The 16,160-nt window shown below is 44.2% G+C and overlaps 1 protein-coding gene across 1 annotated transcript; it reads right to left on the bottom strand.

The window, feature by feature from the left end:
- Positions 1-616: 616 nt before the first annotated feature.
- On the bottom strand, positions 617-3,034 carry LOC140215371 (uncharacterized). Its single transcript, XM_072285963.1, has 2 exons — positions 2,867-3,034; positions 617-1,606 (listed from the first exon to the last, which is right to left on the bottom strand). The coding sequence occupies exons 1-2, from the start codon at positions 2,909-2,911 to the stop codon at positions 986-988; spliced, it is 666 nt and encodes a 221-aa protein (XP_072142064.1). The 5' UTR covers positions 2,912-3,034; the 3' UTR covers positions 617-985.
- Between the last annotated feature and the right edge of the window lie 13,126 nt (positions 3,035-16,160).

Genomic DNA, 16,160 nt, shown 5'->3' with positions numbered 1-16,160 from the left:
CGAAACTGCTGAAACGCGAAAGAGCGCGGGTGACGCAGAGTCGAGTGCAAACGAAACCATTTGACCGCACGCGTCGTCGTCAAGCGTAACTGTAAAACGTTCTTTTATTGCGATAACAATTAGATCGACACGCTGGGCGAATTTTCGCAGTAGGCGTCGCCGTGATGTTCCGCATAAAGTCTAAGTGCCGTAACACCCCGGTCGCCCCCCGTGTGCTGTAGGTGCGAGCGAATGCTTGGGTGGATGAGCCGAGAATGGTGTGATGCTGCGGTGCGTCCTCGCGCTCGCAATGCAGGAAGGCGGAGAGTGGGCAGGAGAGGGAATACGCGCCGTATTGAGGCTCAGTTAGCGAGGTTAAAGTCAATTGACTGCAAGTAATTAATTGCGCGTAATTTTTTTACGTGCAAATCTGATTCTGGCATATACCCAATGGCACGGGTAGTCTGCTTGCAAAGATCGCAGCCGGTACATACGTAAAGGCTTAATCTAATAGACAACTTGGGTCACTATGTATGTCACTGTGTATGTATGTCACTGTGTATGTCATTGTGCGACATCACTCATCCATCAAAAGTGGCCAAAGTAGCCAAAGAAAACTCTTTAATACGCCTTTCAAATCACGAGAATCTCGCGCTGACCTGCAAAAGCATCCAAATGCGCCAGGCCACCGAGCAATTCGCTCAGGGCAATGGAGAAGTCTCCGAAGTCCAACTCGTTCGCTTCAAAGCTGTACTTCTCGAGTGTCTCGAGCGTCGCGCGCCTCCCGGCGAGTAGCACGAAGAACGCCGCGAAACCTTGCAGCGTCCCCTAGGTGCATGTCGCACAGGGGCTCACGACGAGCTCCTCAATGACTGCGATGCAGGACACGAGGTCGGCCAGCACGTAGCAGGAGTCGGCCCTCGGGAACAGCTCCTGGACGTGGATCTGGCGCTGCCGCGTAGCACGCGCATCAGCGCATCAACGCGTGAGCCTCGGGCACGTCGCTCTAGTTCTCGTGGCAGACGAGCGTGCGCATGGCATCGCATCTGTTTAGCAGCTCGTGCAGAATGCTCACGCCCACGATCTCCAGCGCGTCGAGCGGGGTCACTGTGCAGCGGAGCGCGTCCATCAGGTCCCTCATGGGGTAGTCCAGCAGGTGGTAACAGAGCCTGGCGTGCCTCAGGTGTTCGCTAAGCTCGAGGCCGTCCCGTAACAGGAACTGCTTTGGCGGCATGCGTGGCTCGCACAACTCCACGAACTCGATGGAGTGGTGCTCCATCAGCGACCAGTTAACCAGAATGAACGAGCGCCTACGCTGCTTGCCGAAGACCAAAGGAACCACGCGTCCGCGCAGGCAAGCCAGGGCCAGCCGTCCTTCGCGTAGCTCGATGATGATGACCCGCAGGAAGTTGTTCCATAGGGTGAGCTGCGCAAGGTTGAAGCACGCATCGACTGCGCTGGTCGTGCAGGACTTGTCGAGGTCCACCCGGTGATGGCCCAAGATGCTACGCACGGAGCGAAGGTTGGAGAAGAGCTGGTTGACCGGCCGGCACACGCTGGGACAGCTGCCGACCAGGCACTGAGCGGACACTCGTAAGCGGCCGCTCCGTGGTCCCATCTTGCAGACCTGTGGACAAACACCTGTCGTGCTGTTACTACACTCTGCTGTTCACATAGCACATCGCTAAGGCATGGTTTGTGTCTCTTTGAAGAGTAAGTACGCCAAGTAACATTACAAAATTAGCCTAATATTCATCTCATATTTACAGAAAGTTGGCGTGTATACAGTTTTTTTTTTTTTTTAACTAGCTTGCTTATACTGAAACTGACGGCAGCCGGCGAGGTGCTCGTGACATCACGACGTGCAGCTTCTCTACTTAGATACTGTATTTTACGGCAGTGAGGCGTTAGTTTAGCAACTATCACTGGCGTTACCCATATGAAGGGCGAGAACCACGCGGATGCGACTGAAATCGTGCAATGTGCCGCAGAAAACCAAAGCGATGTCTACGTAGTCCTTCTCGGGGACAGTTTCGATTGCCAGAGAATATCTCGTAGCCTGCGCTCCACTGCCGCAGAATTTTGACAACCTACGTGCGAATATCAAAAACTATCATTTCTTCAAGCACAATGTCAACGTCATTTTCCAAAGCAAAACCTTAGCTGCATTTTTCTATATAAAAGAATATTTTCAACACCGAATGAATACCGGTAAGTAAAGCTTCAGGTTTGGGTATTAGCTGTGAATATGGCTGATCTATTCAGGAAGCGTCAAATTGTCGGTTAGGCCTTTCACTACGTCAATACATAGCGCTGCGTTGTATATACACGTACGCTATAGGTGTATGTGAAGTGAAAAAGGCAAACAATCACACGGTACGGTATATTTCTGTGTTTTTCCGTGTCCTGCTGGAGCTTGATACGTTCTTGGCGTCAGCCATGTCTATATTCTTAGGTACTAACAGCATAAATTCAAACGCGAACAATTCGAAAGGTACTAGGCCACGTTATTGCATTTTCAGCTTCACATTCACGTTTAACTGTAGCCTAATTAATTCACCGAAGTGTGAATTTGGGTCGACAACATGCTTAAACACCGGCTACGGAACGAGTGCAGGTAATACTCAGCTGTATATTGTTACACAGAACGGGTGCTGCGATTATTTTCTCTTGTTCGCATTTGCATTTATTCCAAAATAACTTCCGCGTGTACGACAGTAGCAACGCGGCTATCATTATAGTACGCTATACCTCCAGGGAAAAATCGAATCCACGACCTCGTGCTGACAAGCAGAGGGCGATATAGCAGCTAAGCCACCGCGGCGTGTGAGAAAGGTTTTAGTTGCCGCCTTGACCGACGAAGCAGCGAGCGAAGTAAGGGTCTTACGCTTCCGTTGCAGCTTTGCCGTGGCGCCAGGTCCTTTGGCATCATCCACCGCGTAGTTGGGCCGCTTCTAGGTTTGGACGCAGTGTTGGGCGAAATCCGTGGAGCCAAGCTGCTGGATCTTGGGTCGCGTGGTTCGCACGAGCATCTGCGCGATTCTGTGGGCACGCCTTGCCCGTGGCACGCTGTCTCGGGATTCCTTCGCGAGACGCGAGGTTGACTGCGCGACGGAACCAAAAACGATGAAGAATAGAATATCCGCGAAGTCAAGGCGCGCGCTCAAATACGCGCGATTTTAAAATTTGATTTGCGACAACGGTGAGTGGGCAAGTCGTTATCGGTGCACAATTAGCAAAAGCGAAATGAACAGGGACGGAGAAAAACGCAAGATACGAGACACAAGAACGACGAGTCTTTCTTCCGTGCTTGTTTTTTGTTCTGTCCCTGATTTTACATGATGTGAATAGCTCTTGTTCTTCTTTTCTTTTTCACGGGACACAACGTGGGCCGCCGATGGAAGGAAGACTGAGTGGGTAACGAGATTGTCCAGCTTGTTTACGATAGTGATCATGCAAATGTCTAACTTCCAAACAAGCGCGAATTTATAGTCGTAACTTGTATTTGTATAAATCCATGACTTGGTCCTTTTAGGGCAGCCTCAGTACATGTGCGGCAGCGTAAACGAGTACCAAATGATGACGGCGGAAGAGTGTGGTCCACATTTAAACAGCACAATCTTAGGCATGGTTCTCACTTTTCGGGAACTCCGCAGATGCTGTCTTGCTGGCTTCATTTAAATACCCAATGGCACGAGTGCGGAATATTGATTTTTTTTTATCGCCGAAAGGTGAATGCAGAATATGTTTTGGATGTTCTGTCAATTTTCGTTGGATTCTTTACAGTTCAGAGTGGAAAAAAGCAGCGCGACAATCAAAAAGAGACTATATTGGCTCAAGTGCGCGATGAATTTTCCACGATTGCAAATTTCCCCATCAGAAAAGGCGAAATGATAGGTGGTGTCCTATACATCACACATTCCGTCACCTATTCTACCTGGTGGCTACCACCGTCAGCTGCCAACCTCAGGTGTTTTGGTCTCTGCCCTTGGCGACCGGTGCCTTGTACAATGTAGTAAAGTGACCGCGGGTTTCCTACGCATGTTAACGTCTGCGTAGAGTGTACAGCTTGGCTGAAATTAAGAGGAAACTTCGCAGTACGCCAGTTGCAGTGTCTCTAGGATCACGGGCCGCTACGCTGTAGCGACAGCTGAAAGCCGCGATGTCGATGGACAAGGGCAACTGCTGCGTACCCAGATATGTTTTGCAGTGTTCTAATGTTGGACAGCACCTAACAAGCACCGAATGCTTTCACGTCGTTTTCTTACCTTCTTGCGGATACCAGTTCGACAATTATGGTATTGCCAGAATTCTATAAGCAATAACAGCGCAGAGAAAGATAGCAGACACATGAGAACTTCATAGCGAAATTTTAAGCAGCGTAAAGCAGCACGCACGAGTTCCATAAACAATAGGATGTTACGACAACTGTGCCGCATGCATTATTGCATGAGGCGTACACGCCTTAAGAACATTGTATGCGGAGGACTGGGATAACGTGTATTGTTGCGGGAAGACGAGAGGTTTAATATATATTTACGGGGTATTTACAAAGTATTCACTGGCACAAAATATGGAAGCCAGTCCGCGCGACATCGTCGAGCGTCGTCGACTTCTGTCCTAAGCTTCATCTCTGGCTGTGCTTGGTAACATGGACCCCGGCGGTGAATGCGTCATCCCGGTGCTCGCTCGATAGCCCGAGTGGCATCGCTTGAGGCGGGTGACGTAGACGACATCGGCGGAAGGTCGAGACGTGGTGGAATCGAGAGGCGTAATTTCATATGTGACATCGGGCACTTGGCGCAAGACACGGTACGGGCCAGGACCACGTCACGTGACCACGTCGTGGCTGTAATCCGGGGGCCGCGAAACCTGCTACAACACTTTGTTAATGCAACAAGCACAATGCAATACTAAAAAAAATGTGGGAGGTTGTAAGAGGTGTAATTGATGAGCCGGTTAAAAAGCAAATCACCCCTGAACAGGTTGATGCCAAATATGCCAAAACCTTTAATGTATACTTTACTAGCATTGGTTTAAAGTTAGCTGATTGTATTCCAGCCAGTACGAACAATTTCAATATCCCGGTCATGGCTAGTACGTTTTGCTTGGAGCAAGTGGACAAGCATACTGTAACCTCGACTATATTATGGCATGCCTTGCTACAAAGCTGCTTGTTACGATGACATTACTGTAAAAGCTTTGAAAGAAGACATTGTTGTTCTTGCGCCAGTGCTTACAAAAATATTTAATAACTCCATGAGCCCAGGCACATACCCTGACATGTTAAAGATCGGAAGAGTTTCTCCTCTGCGTAAAGGTGGTGACATCAATGACCCTGGAAGCTATCGACCTATCTCTGTGGTCAGCAATATAAATACTGTGTTTGAGAAGGTCATTGCGGCTCAATTAAAACACTACCTAAACGCAAACAAGCTTCTAATAGATTCCCAACATGGATTCCGAGCCAATCGATCAACATCATCAGCAGTGCTAGAACTAGCTCAGTGTATAAACAGAACACTGCGCAAAAATGAATTTGCGGTAGGAACATTTTTAGATTTAAATAAAGCCTTCGACACAGTGATTAACTCCATACTTCTAAAAAATAGAGGTCTACGGTTTTAACGAAACTACTATGAACCTCTTTTGTAGCTACTTAAGCGGAGGTAAGCAATATGCAAGTCGTGGCCCCTTTTCCTCTCAATATAACGCTATTGTTACAGGTGTTCCACAGGGATCAGTTTTGGGCCCCATGCTGTTCTCGTTACATGTTAATGACTTTCCATCAGCACTAATATCATCAAAAGCGGTTATTTACGATGACAATGCCACACTAATATTTTCAGGTAAATCCCTTAATCAATTGCAGAGCAGTATAAATTGCGAGTTATCAAACATATCAACTTGGTTTACGTACGTGGAATAAATTAACACTAAACCGAGATAAAACTAAATACTTGGTATTCCACTCCCGGTATTCTAAACGTGACACTACAGGCACGCAAATTTATCTTGAAGCTGGTACTATAGAAAAGTTAGACGCCGTAAAATACTTAGGAGTGTTATTACATTTCAACCTAAAGTGGAGACCACATATATCCAGTATATGCTCGAAATTAGCTCCTGCTTGCTATGTACTAATTAAAGGTAGAGCGGAATTTATTCTTTACATACTTAAGATTATCTACTTTCCTCTCTTCCATTGCCACAACGTATACTGCGGTGAACCTACGTAGGTCAGCTTATTCAGTTCCAAAAAAGGGCCTTGCGTTTATAACCTACACAAACCCTCATGATAACACCATGCTACTCAGCCATCTCGGCATACTATCATTTCTCCTGGCATCCGAAATGAAAGTTGCGATTTTGATTAACAACATTCTACACGGAAATCACTCGTTGTTGCCAGACTTGTTCATCATACCTAACCGTAATACAAGGAATCCAACAAATATACATTTTAACTTACCAGTCTCTCGTAACACGTGCGGTCAACGTACGTGTTACTGCATATACTGCATTTTTTTGTTGGTTGCACGTGTGTGAGTGTGATCGCTTAACTGTTTAAATTTTATCACCAGGAAGTAGACATGTACTGAATCTTGTAGCTGCTAATATATGTATGTTGAGTAAGGGCCCACACTAGCCTTTGGCTACGGGTCCAACAGTTTTTTGTACAATTCACGTAAGAACGAAAAATAAATAAAAATGAAATGAATGAAGGTGAAATCAACTTTTCACAAAGGCCAACTCGCCGGTATCCAAAGAAGAACCATTTCACCATGGTTGAAGGGGGCATATCGCGGTGGCGGGCATTATAGAAGCGTCGTTGCTTTTCCTATGAAGCGGGGAGGCGCAGGCAGGTAATCTGACGAGCTTCAACAGCTCTGAAGATGGCGTCACGGGCGTATTCTGGCGACGTGTCAAGGGCGGCGGGAAGGAGCGTGTCAGATGCCAGCATGGAGTTTCTTCCGTACAAGAGATAAAACGGAGAAAAAACCCGCACAGTCATGTCGGGAGCAATTATAGGCAAATGTCGTGATGCGCAGAGCGACGTCCTAGTCATGATGGTCGGCAGAAACATAAATAGCAAGCACATCTCTGATTGTTCTATTAAGACGCTCTGCGATGCCGTTGGTCCGAGGGTGGTACGCCGTTGTCAAGTTGTGCTTTGTAGCGCACGAGTTCAAGACGTCCCGAACAACCTGTTAGTTCAGCAGCGGTGTGCTCCTTGGACGGAACTAAGCCGGTTTCTTGCGTATTTTGCAGGTGAAAATACTGCTCTTTGCTTATTGCCTGCCCCTAAAACACCGCTTCCGAACACAGCTTCTGTCTTGTTGTGGTGCCTGTGGGCTGTGTATTGTGAACTGTGTCTAAAGAAATCAAGGAAATTGTGAAGCAGTTTGAGGAATTCCGAAAGGAACTTTGCCTTGAAATTCGCTCCCTCAAGGAGAGTGTAAAGTACTGTTCGGACAACAGCGACAGCGTGTCTGTAGTTTAGAGAGATATTAAGGAGCTGAAGCTGGATATGAAGAACCTTGTGGGGAAAAAACACACACACAGCTTGAGAACGAAAACTAGAGAGTGCAAGTTAAGATAGACGAACTTCAGCAGTACCAGATATTGAACAACATTGAGGTGAAGGGTCTGCATGACGGCTGTAATGCAACCGCAGCTATCGAGGTTATTGGCTCGAAATTCGGCGAAACCGTTGATGACCTGGATATTGATGTTTTCCACATGGTTGAAACATCAAATGGTAGAACAAAGAACCTTACTGGCTCTCTTTACGCGCCGTTCCAAACGCAACGCTATTATAGCTAAAGCCAGGAAGGCTCGGCTTACGACTCAGTCTCTCGAGTATGAAGGCCACTCAAGGCCCGTGTTTATAAATGAACACGTTACGCGCAAAAACAAGCAGTTGCTGAGGGCCACGAGTTCTTGTCAAAAACGTTATTGGCTGGAAATATGTCTGGAGCAGCAACGGAAAAGTGCTTGCGCGCCGAGGAGATTCAACGCCTGTTCTGCGCATTGCATCGATGACAGATATAGATTGCATGACTGCATCAAGCCAGATGGCAGAACCTGCGACTGAGCAGGCAGATACGTGAGCGGCTTATTGTGGCCGAAGTATTTTGCCAATTTTCCCTGAAAAATATGTGCTCTGGGGTCCGCTGGCTACGCCTGAGCAAATAAAAGGGCACATGTGTTCTCTGTTCTTATCTTCTTGTTCCGTTAGATACTTTCATATCAATTCTCGTTCAATGTGTAACAAATTCGATAACTTTACTGGGCTGGTAAATCGTTTCGGTTTTTCCTTTGACGTGATAATGATATCTGAGACATGGTACGCAGACAAAAATGTTCTCGCTACCAATGTATCAGACGTACTTTGTTAACCGTCAAAGTGGACGTCGAGGTGGTGGTGTATTGGTGCTTGTCCATTCTGATCTTGAATGCCGTTTAATTTCTTAGTTTTCTTTTGTGTCTGCCAGTTGCAAAGTGTTCTTTCTCCTTTCCAACCACACTGTATCTTCTGTTTTCTATCGTCCTCCAAATGGTGTTGCATCGGAATTCATAAATTGCTTAAATGGTCTTCTTCAGTACGTCACTGAAAATAATTACACTATTTTCGGTAATGGAGACTTTACCACCGATATGTTGGGCAATAGTAGACTGCGATTTGACTTTCATGTCGTAGTGTCTTCTAATGCATGTTCAAATGTGAATAATTTGCTAACTCGTCTTATGCAACAGTCAGCGACAATTCTTGACACCATTTGTAACTAACGTTGCACTTACAAAATCAGGAGTTGTTTGCTGTGACCCGAGTGATCACATGGCACTATCTCTGTGTGCTCTGGAACAAACTACTAAGCGTCCATTACTCTGTGATCTATACTACCAGACAATCACCGATAAAGCCCTTGAATCATTTCGTGCTGCAATACAAAATGCATCGTGGGATGAAGTATGCTGCATATGAAACATTTATGAATCAATTTAAAACGTTATTTTCTGAGCACTTCCCAATGAAAAAAAAAACATCAAGGCGGAGGAAAATTCTGAAGCCCTGGGTTAGGCCTTCTTTGCTTCAACGCATCGGTGTTTAAGACCAGCTTCATAAAACCTTTTTCAAAACTAGAGACCTTTTAAACCCATCGCAATACAAGGCGGATCGAAATAAATTAAACAAGGACATCAGAGTTGCTAAGATTCTATATTATGTGACATTTTCCAGCGTAACAGTGGTCGCAGTGAGTTCTCTGGTGGCAACTATCCATTCTTTTTGATCCTGGAGGTAAAAGTGAAATACCTGATAAAATGATTTTCAACGGAACAGAGACGTGTGGTGGGTCACTGGCAAATTTTTTTAAGAACTCTTTCCTCGGGAATTCCCAGTCCGCGGATCTAGAAGCGTTGCAATTTCTTTCATGGAGTAGCCGCGACGGCGTTTTTCTTTCTCCTGTCGATAACCAGAAAGTTACCACCACATTTCGGAGCCTTAAAGATAGCAGTTCGTTGGATGCAGACGACTTGAAGATATTACCTGTTAAACATGTTATCGACCTGATTGCACCTCCGCTAACCCATGTTTTCAACCTTTCTCTTACAACATCCACTTTCCCTATTCAAATGTAAGTCGCTAGGGTCATCGCGGTCTTCAAGAAGGGTGATAAAAATAGCGTCGCCAATTATAGGCCATTATCTTTACTTCCTGTTTTTTCCAATGGTCTATAAAAATCAATTTAATTCGTCTCCCTTTTTATTGCGCGACCACAACGGTCTAACGCCCTTCCAACATTGTTTCACAAAAAATAGGTCGACTGAAACGGAGCTGCTTGCGCAGAAAGAAATTATTCTCAGATAAACTTGAGGAAAAACGATTATATTAGCCCTCTATATCGACTTTAAGAAAGCCTTCGACAGCTTAAATCGTCAAATACTTCTTGCCAAGCATGAAAGCCATGGGATTCGAGGACGTGCTCTTGAACTCATGAGTTATTTGTCACGTCGACGTCAGTGCATTAACGTTAATGGGCACTTACTACAAACGCTGTGTTAGAAGTGCCGCAAGGAAGTGTACTGGGACCTTCCTTGTTTAATTTATATATTAACAACATCATCAATATTTATGCTAACTCGTTTAATGTTATATCCGCTGTTCACACCAGTATGTTTTTCAGCGGTAAAAATCCTGACGAATTGATCAGAAAAGCTGGCGAACTGCTTGTCATACTCGATCGTTGGTCGCAACTAAACGCATTAGAAATTATTGCGGCCAAAACAAAACCGATCATTTTTCGCCCCAAGAGTAAAAATGTATTATGCTATGAATCTTTGACTTATAGCTCCAATAACATGGAAATTGTGTCGGCATTCAAAACCCTTGGTGTTTGGTCTATAGAAAAGTTGCTATGGGACGTGCATGTCAGTCACGTGTGTTCAGCTGCCTCACGTTTTATTGGTATCTTTTACCGTAATGCTCACGTCCTTCCTACTAATATCAAATTGCTGCTCTACAAATCTTTGCTCGTGTCACAAGTTAATTACTGTCAACTCGTATGGAGCACTGCCACGTACACAGCCTTACAAAAGGTCTACGTCCTTCAAAAGAAAGCTTTACGCATAATTCACAACTTAGCCAGAGATCATCCTTCCGCAAAGCTCTTCCAAACTGCTGATATTCCAATGGTTTTTACTATTTATAACCTACGCCTGGTTCTTCGGTACAAATACGAAGTAAAGAACAATAGCTCGATGCTTAAAGAAATAGCAGAGGTAACCGAATACGCATCTGTGTGTCTTTCACAGTTCAGGAAAAAAATTTAAACAAGAACGCCACGCACGAATTACAGAGCCCAAATGTCGAAAATGACTTTACCCTCCGTATTAAATGTTTTAACACGAAATGGTTTTGATATCTCATGTTCCAGGTCTGAGCTTCATCCTTTCTTCATGTAGAATTCATATCTGGAATCTCAAATGTGAAAATTGTCTTTGATATGTGTTTTTCTTCGCTTTTCGTTTTTTTTTTTTATAATTGCATACAAGCTTAATGTTTGTTTCTTTGCTTATGTTTATGTACCTAGGTTGTGTATACCACCACTGCTTGCTGCTGAATTGTAATAGGCTGAAAAGCCTAGTCATGCTCACTAGAGCTTTTTCTTCCCATGCCCTCCGCTCTCTGAAGTGGTAAATAAAAATTATTGATTGATTCATTGATTGATTTAAAATCTTGTCTAGTAGCCAATATGAATTTCAAAAAACAGATCAACTGAAGAAGCGTTGTGCTGTATTAAAGATACCATACATACAAACATAGACAGTAAAAGGTAACACTTCGTTTATTTCTAGACTTAAACAAGGCATTTGACTCAATAAAGTACGATATCGCACAGCACAAACTGTCTGGATACGGGTTGCGGGGAGTTGTACTAGATCTCATTAAAAACTACTCGAGTGACCGCTATCAAATGGTGCAAATAAAAGACACCACATCATCAAAGCTAAAGTTAACACAAGGAGTTCCACAGGGGTCAGTACTAGGACCTTTTTTTATTTCTTGGTTACATTAATGGCATTGTAACTATACCCAGCTCTCCTGAATTTATTATGTATGCTGATGATACTAACACCTTTTTTAAGTCCACAGATCTAACAGATATGGTAAGAAGGGCCAACACCTACCTTGCGTCCCTCGCGGCATGGCTCCGGGAAAATAGGCTGCAGCCTAACACAGCGAAAACAAAGTGCATAATATTTCGTCCGCTTAACAAACCACTAAGAAGGGAAATAGTTTTAACTTTTGAAGAGCAACAGCTAACCAGGGTCGGAGCAAAAGTTTTTTGGTGTTTGGTTCCGAGAGCACCTTTCATGGAATGTACACATAAATAATTTAGCCACCGAACTCTCCCGACCTGTTGGATGCTTGCATAAAATTGCACACTTAATACCTATCTGGCTGGAAAAAAACATACACACTTCACTTTTCTAATCGAGGTTATCGTACGGAATATTGGTATGGGGCACCACAACAAAAACTAACTAGAACAGGCTAATTATTCCACAAAAGAAGATATTCCGCATTTATGAAAACTATGAGGGACGATGTTATGAACTAAGCACATTACCATTATTTGTTAAATACAGAATGCTTAAAGCTGACGACGTTTATGATTTAAACTACTACAGTACATACATAACAATGCACTATATATACACGAAAACATTAATAATGTTCCTCACGATATGAGACTAAAAAGAAAACGAACACTAAACACAAGGGCCCATTATGGTAAAAAAACAACCAGCTACCAAATAATAACAATCCTAAATATGCTAGAAGATAATATTGATTTCAATATGACGAGAAATGCCTTCAAAAACCATGTGAAGGAATTGTTACTAACACAGTGTTTAAGGGAGTGATTATTGCAACATAAATACATCATGAATCGCTTTTTGCTTTTGCTTTTTTACGTGGATACATACACATTCATGGTCATATACGGCATTTGAGCGTACTATTGTAAGTTTACATGTACAACCTGGACTTTACTGTTTGTGGACAGGGAGAGGAAAGGGGAAGAGGGGGAAAAGGGGAATATTTATTATTTCACCGTCTACATTGGTAAACCAACTGTAACCCAATAATTTGTCAAATTCTGTTGTTCTAAGTTTCTGAGTAAACTCAGGTACAATGTGTGAAAATATGTAATATGCTCACTGCCAATGAACTGCCACTAAATGATGCATAATACACGAGTATGTTGCGGGTGCAAGGGTCCCTGTCAGATGGTGCGCGCCTTTTGCTCCTGCACCTTTCTTGAAGTTGTATTCAAGATGACATAAACATTCATTCATTCATTCATTCATACATTCTCATTCATTCATTCATTCATTCATTCATTAGTTCATTCATTGATTCATTCATTCAACTTCTTCTTATTGTTAAACCTCCAGCATTAGGGCCAATCCCCTGTTGTCGGTATGCGTCAAATGTGGCACCACCATGATCATCACCATCGCATGCGCCATGCGCGGATTCAATCTCTGCAGCTGCGCTCCATGACATGCCTTCCAAGCAGCCCGTCGAAAATAGTAAAGTCATAAATGCGAAACTGCCCGCCCTTCGTGGCTATGAGTTATTAAAATCAGCAGCAACAACAACGACCAGTAAGCCCACGTGGGTCCATATACTGCGTTCATTGGGCACACCATCCCAGGACATTAGAATGTTCACCTAACCGAATATCGGGTCTCCTGAGAAAGTAGGTATGTTTATAAAAACTAACAGGTAAATAGAAACAAGCTTAGAAAACTTTATACGCATTTTAGTAATCAAATATTGCGCCAATTTTATATCAAATTGCGCGTATATGGAATCAACGAACGCTTCGTATAGTGATATCAGCATAAACAAATTTACTGGCCTCTTCACACACTACTCCTTCTCCTTCAAAAGAAGAAGGTCAATATTTTCCCAAAGAATGAAGGAATGAAGGACACAACACGACATAGGCGGAGAGTTTCCATTTACCCATGGGGGAGGGGGGCGGGGGCTGAGGCTTGACCAGCTTTCCGAGCCTCATATATATATATATATATATATATTTCTTGCACTTGAAGAAACTTCGCGTGACCTCGAAGAATTGAGCGAAGTGACGGCGTTATATGAGAATATAGAAGACCTCGTAGTAGAAGACAGTTCAATTTCACAGCATGAGTCCTCTTAATGCTCCTTCGTGTAAATGTCGCATACTTGGCTATCACTAATACTGCTTCGCCTTTCCGGCGAAACTGCAGCCTATGTCTCTCTCTCTCTCTCTCTCTTGTGTGAGTCCGAGTACAAGCGCTGCTGCGCATGACTGCTGTCGATTCTGATTTCGAGTGAATCCGGCTTGGCCTCAATTCGGTTACTGAGTGAATCATACAGTATTCCCCAATTATCATGCACCAAAACTTAAAAAAATAGCAGTTGCGTTACTCGGAGAAAACCTAGTGCATATTTCCAGTGCAGTGGAGTAGCCGCCAGCAATTATTTCGTCACTGAGATTTAATTCAGTAATTGGAATAATTCTCTAACTCGAGAATTACTGTCCTCATTTTCAAAGTGTCAATGGAGCATGTGTAGGCACCTCAACATGACATCTAACGGCGTTGTTTTCAGCGACGGACTAATTGCGTACAATTTTTTCCGACTGGCAAAGAAACCTCACGAAGTATAAAAAATACTACGTGAGTGCGCTCCCGCCCACATCACAAAGCAGTGCCCTCAAATAAGTTTATTGAAAGCAACTGTATTGCCTGCAGCAAACCCGACGAGACAGCGCATCACCTTGATTATGGTACGGAATGAGCGCCAACAGCAGGTTTCGCGGCTTTCCAGCTATTCCTTCTACGTCACACGTATTATCCGTCTCTCAAGGTCGACTGATCACACTGATAACCAAAGCCCCTTGATAACGCGGTCGAAGCGCCGCTCTGGCCACGCACGAAATGCCAAAAGCAATCATAGGTATCAAGCAAGCATATAGACATGGAATGATTCAAAATCCCGGCTTTGCTTGCACCGTATCGAAAGAGTACGCGCGAAACTATATTTCACGCCAGAAACTTGCTTCAGACCAAAGCCAAATTAAAGTGACCATTTTATTTTTCGTGAAAGTGTATACGTGCTGCAAAAACAGATTCGTGTCAAAAAATAAAAGCGAAATAAACAGACCGGGAAGCGACAAACGTGTAGAGAGAAGGCAAAACCGATGCGTTCAAGTAAATATACCACTTCTAAATGAGCCGAATTAGCAATCAGGATGTCTGCAGAAAAAGGACAAAAAAAGCCCATCAGATTTCAGTGCGCGTTTATTATCTATGAATTCGTAAGCTCCGTTGAACACCAGCCTAGAAGACGTGTTCGAATAGGTCTGTGTGCTCTGTCTGAGTACTGTGTATAGTCTGAGTACTGTGTGCGTTTTATTACATCTTCAGTGGCTTTCTTGATGACCGACCCCGGACTTCTACGGCAGACATCCGTTATCCTTGCCTTGAACTAATCTGACGTCCGTCTTGATCATATAAGTGCGATCTTTCACATAAACCCAAAGAAAGAAATCGAGCGGAAAGAATCGGGTGACCTAGCCGGCCAATTTACAGGCCCGTGCCTTCCAATCTATTGCGCATTAAAAGTCGTATCCAGCCAGTTTCGTGCTCGGCTGCTGCTGTGTGCTAGCGCCCCATCGATACCATAAAAGTGGAAGACGTGACAGCGGGACGTCGCTGAGAAACTCATCCACCACTCCTTCAAGGATTTCGTTCACGTAACGCCACCAGTGTGCGATCGAAGTAGATGGGACCGATTATAGCACCGGCATAAATTCCGAACCACACATTGAGGGTAACACCGGAAGAAGGTAACACCGGAAGAAGGTAACACCGGAAGAAGTAAAGAAAGCCTTGGGAGCTATGCAAAGGGGGAAGGCAGCTGGGGAGGATCAGGTAACAGCAGATTTGTTGAAGGATGGTGGGCAGATTGTTCTAGAGAAACTGGCCACCCTATATACGCAATGCCTCATGACTTCGAGCGTACCGGAATCTTGGAAAAACGCTAATATAATCCTAATCCATAAGAAAGGGGACGCCAAAGACTTGAAAAATTATAGACCGATCAGTTTACTGTCCGTTGCCTACAAAGTATTTACTAAGGTAATTGCAAATAGAATCAGGAACACCTTAGACTTCCGTCATCCAAAGGACCAGGCAGGATTCCGTAAAGGCTACTCAACAATAGACCATATTCACACTATCAATCAGGTGATAGAAAAATGTGCGGAATATAATCAACCTTTATATATAGCTTTCATTGATTACGAGAAAGCGTTTGATTCAGTCGAAACCTCAGCAGTCATGGAGGCATTGCGTAATCAGGGTGTAGACGAGCCGTATGTAAAAATACTGAAAGATATCTATAGCGGCTCCACAGCCACCGTAGTCCTCCATAAAGAAAGCAACAAAATCCCAATAAAGAAAGGCGCCAGGCAGGGAGATACGATCTCTCCGATGCTATTCACAGCGTGTTTACAGGAGGTATTCAGAGACCTGGATTGGGAAGAATTGGGGATAAGAGTTAATGGAGAATACCTTAGTAACTTGCGATTCGCTGATGATATTGTCTTGCT

This window comes from Dermacentor andersoni, chromosome 1, assembly GCF_023375885.2.
Source record: "Dermacentor andersoni chromosome 1, qqDerAnde1_hic_scaffold, whole genome shotgun sequence".
In the NCBI taxonomy this organism is placed as follows: Eukaryota; Metazoa; Arthropoda; class Arachnida; order Ixodida; family Ixodidae; genus Dermacentor; species Dermacentor andersoni.
This window is presented reverse-complemented; position numbering and strand designations above follow the sequence as displayed.

Excerpts from the sequence above, each read along its gene's own strand:
- LOC140215371 (XM_072285963.1), bottom strand. The coding sequence starts at position 2,911 with ATGATGCCAAAGGACCTGGCGCCACGGCAAAGCTGCAACGGAAGC. Across the intron at positions 1,607-2,866 it reads GGCAAAGCTGCAACGGAAGC|GTCTGCAAGATGGGACCACG; the intron begins GTAAGACCCTTA and ends GTTTGTCCACAG.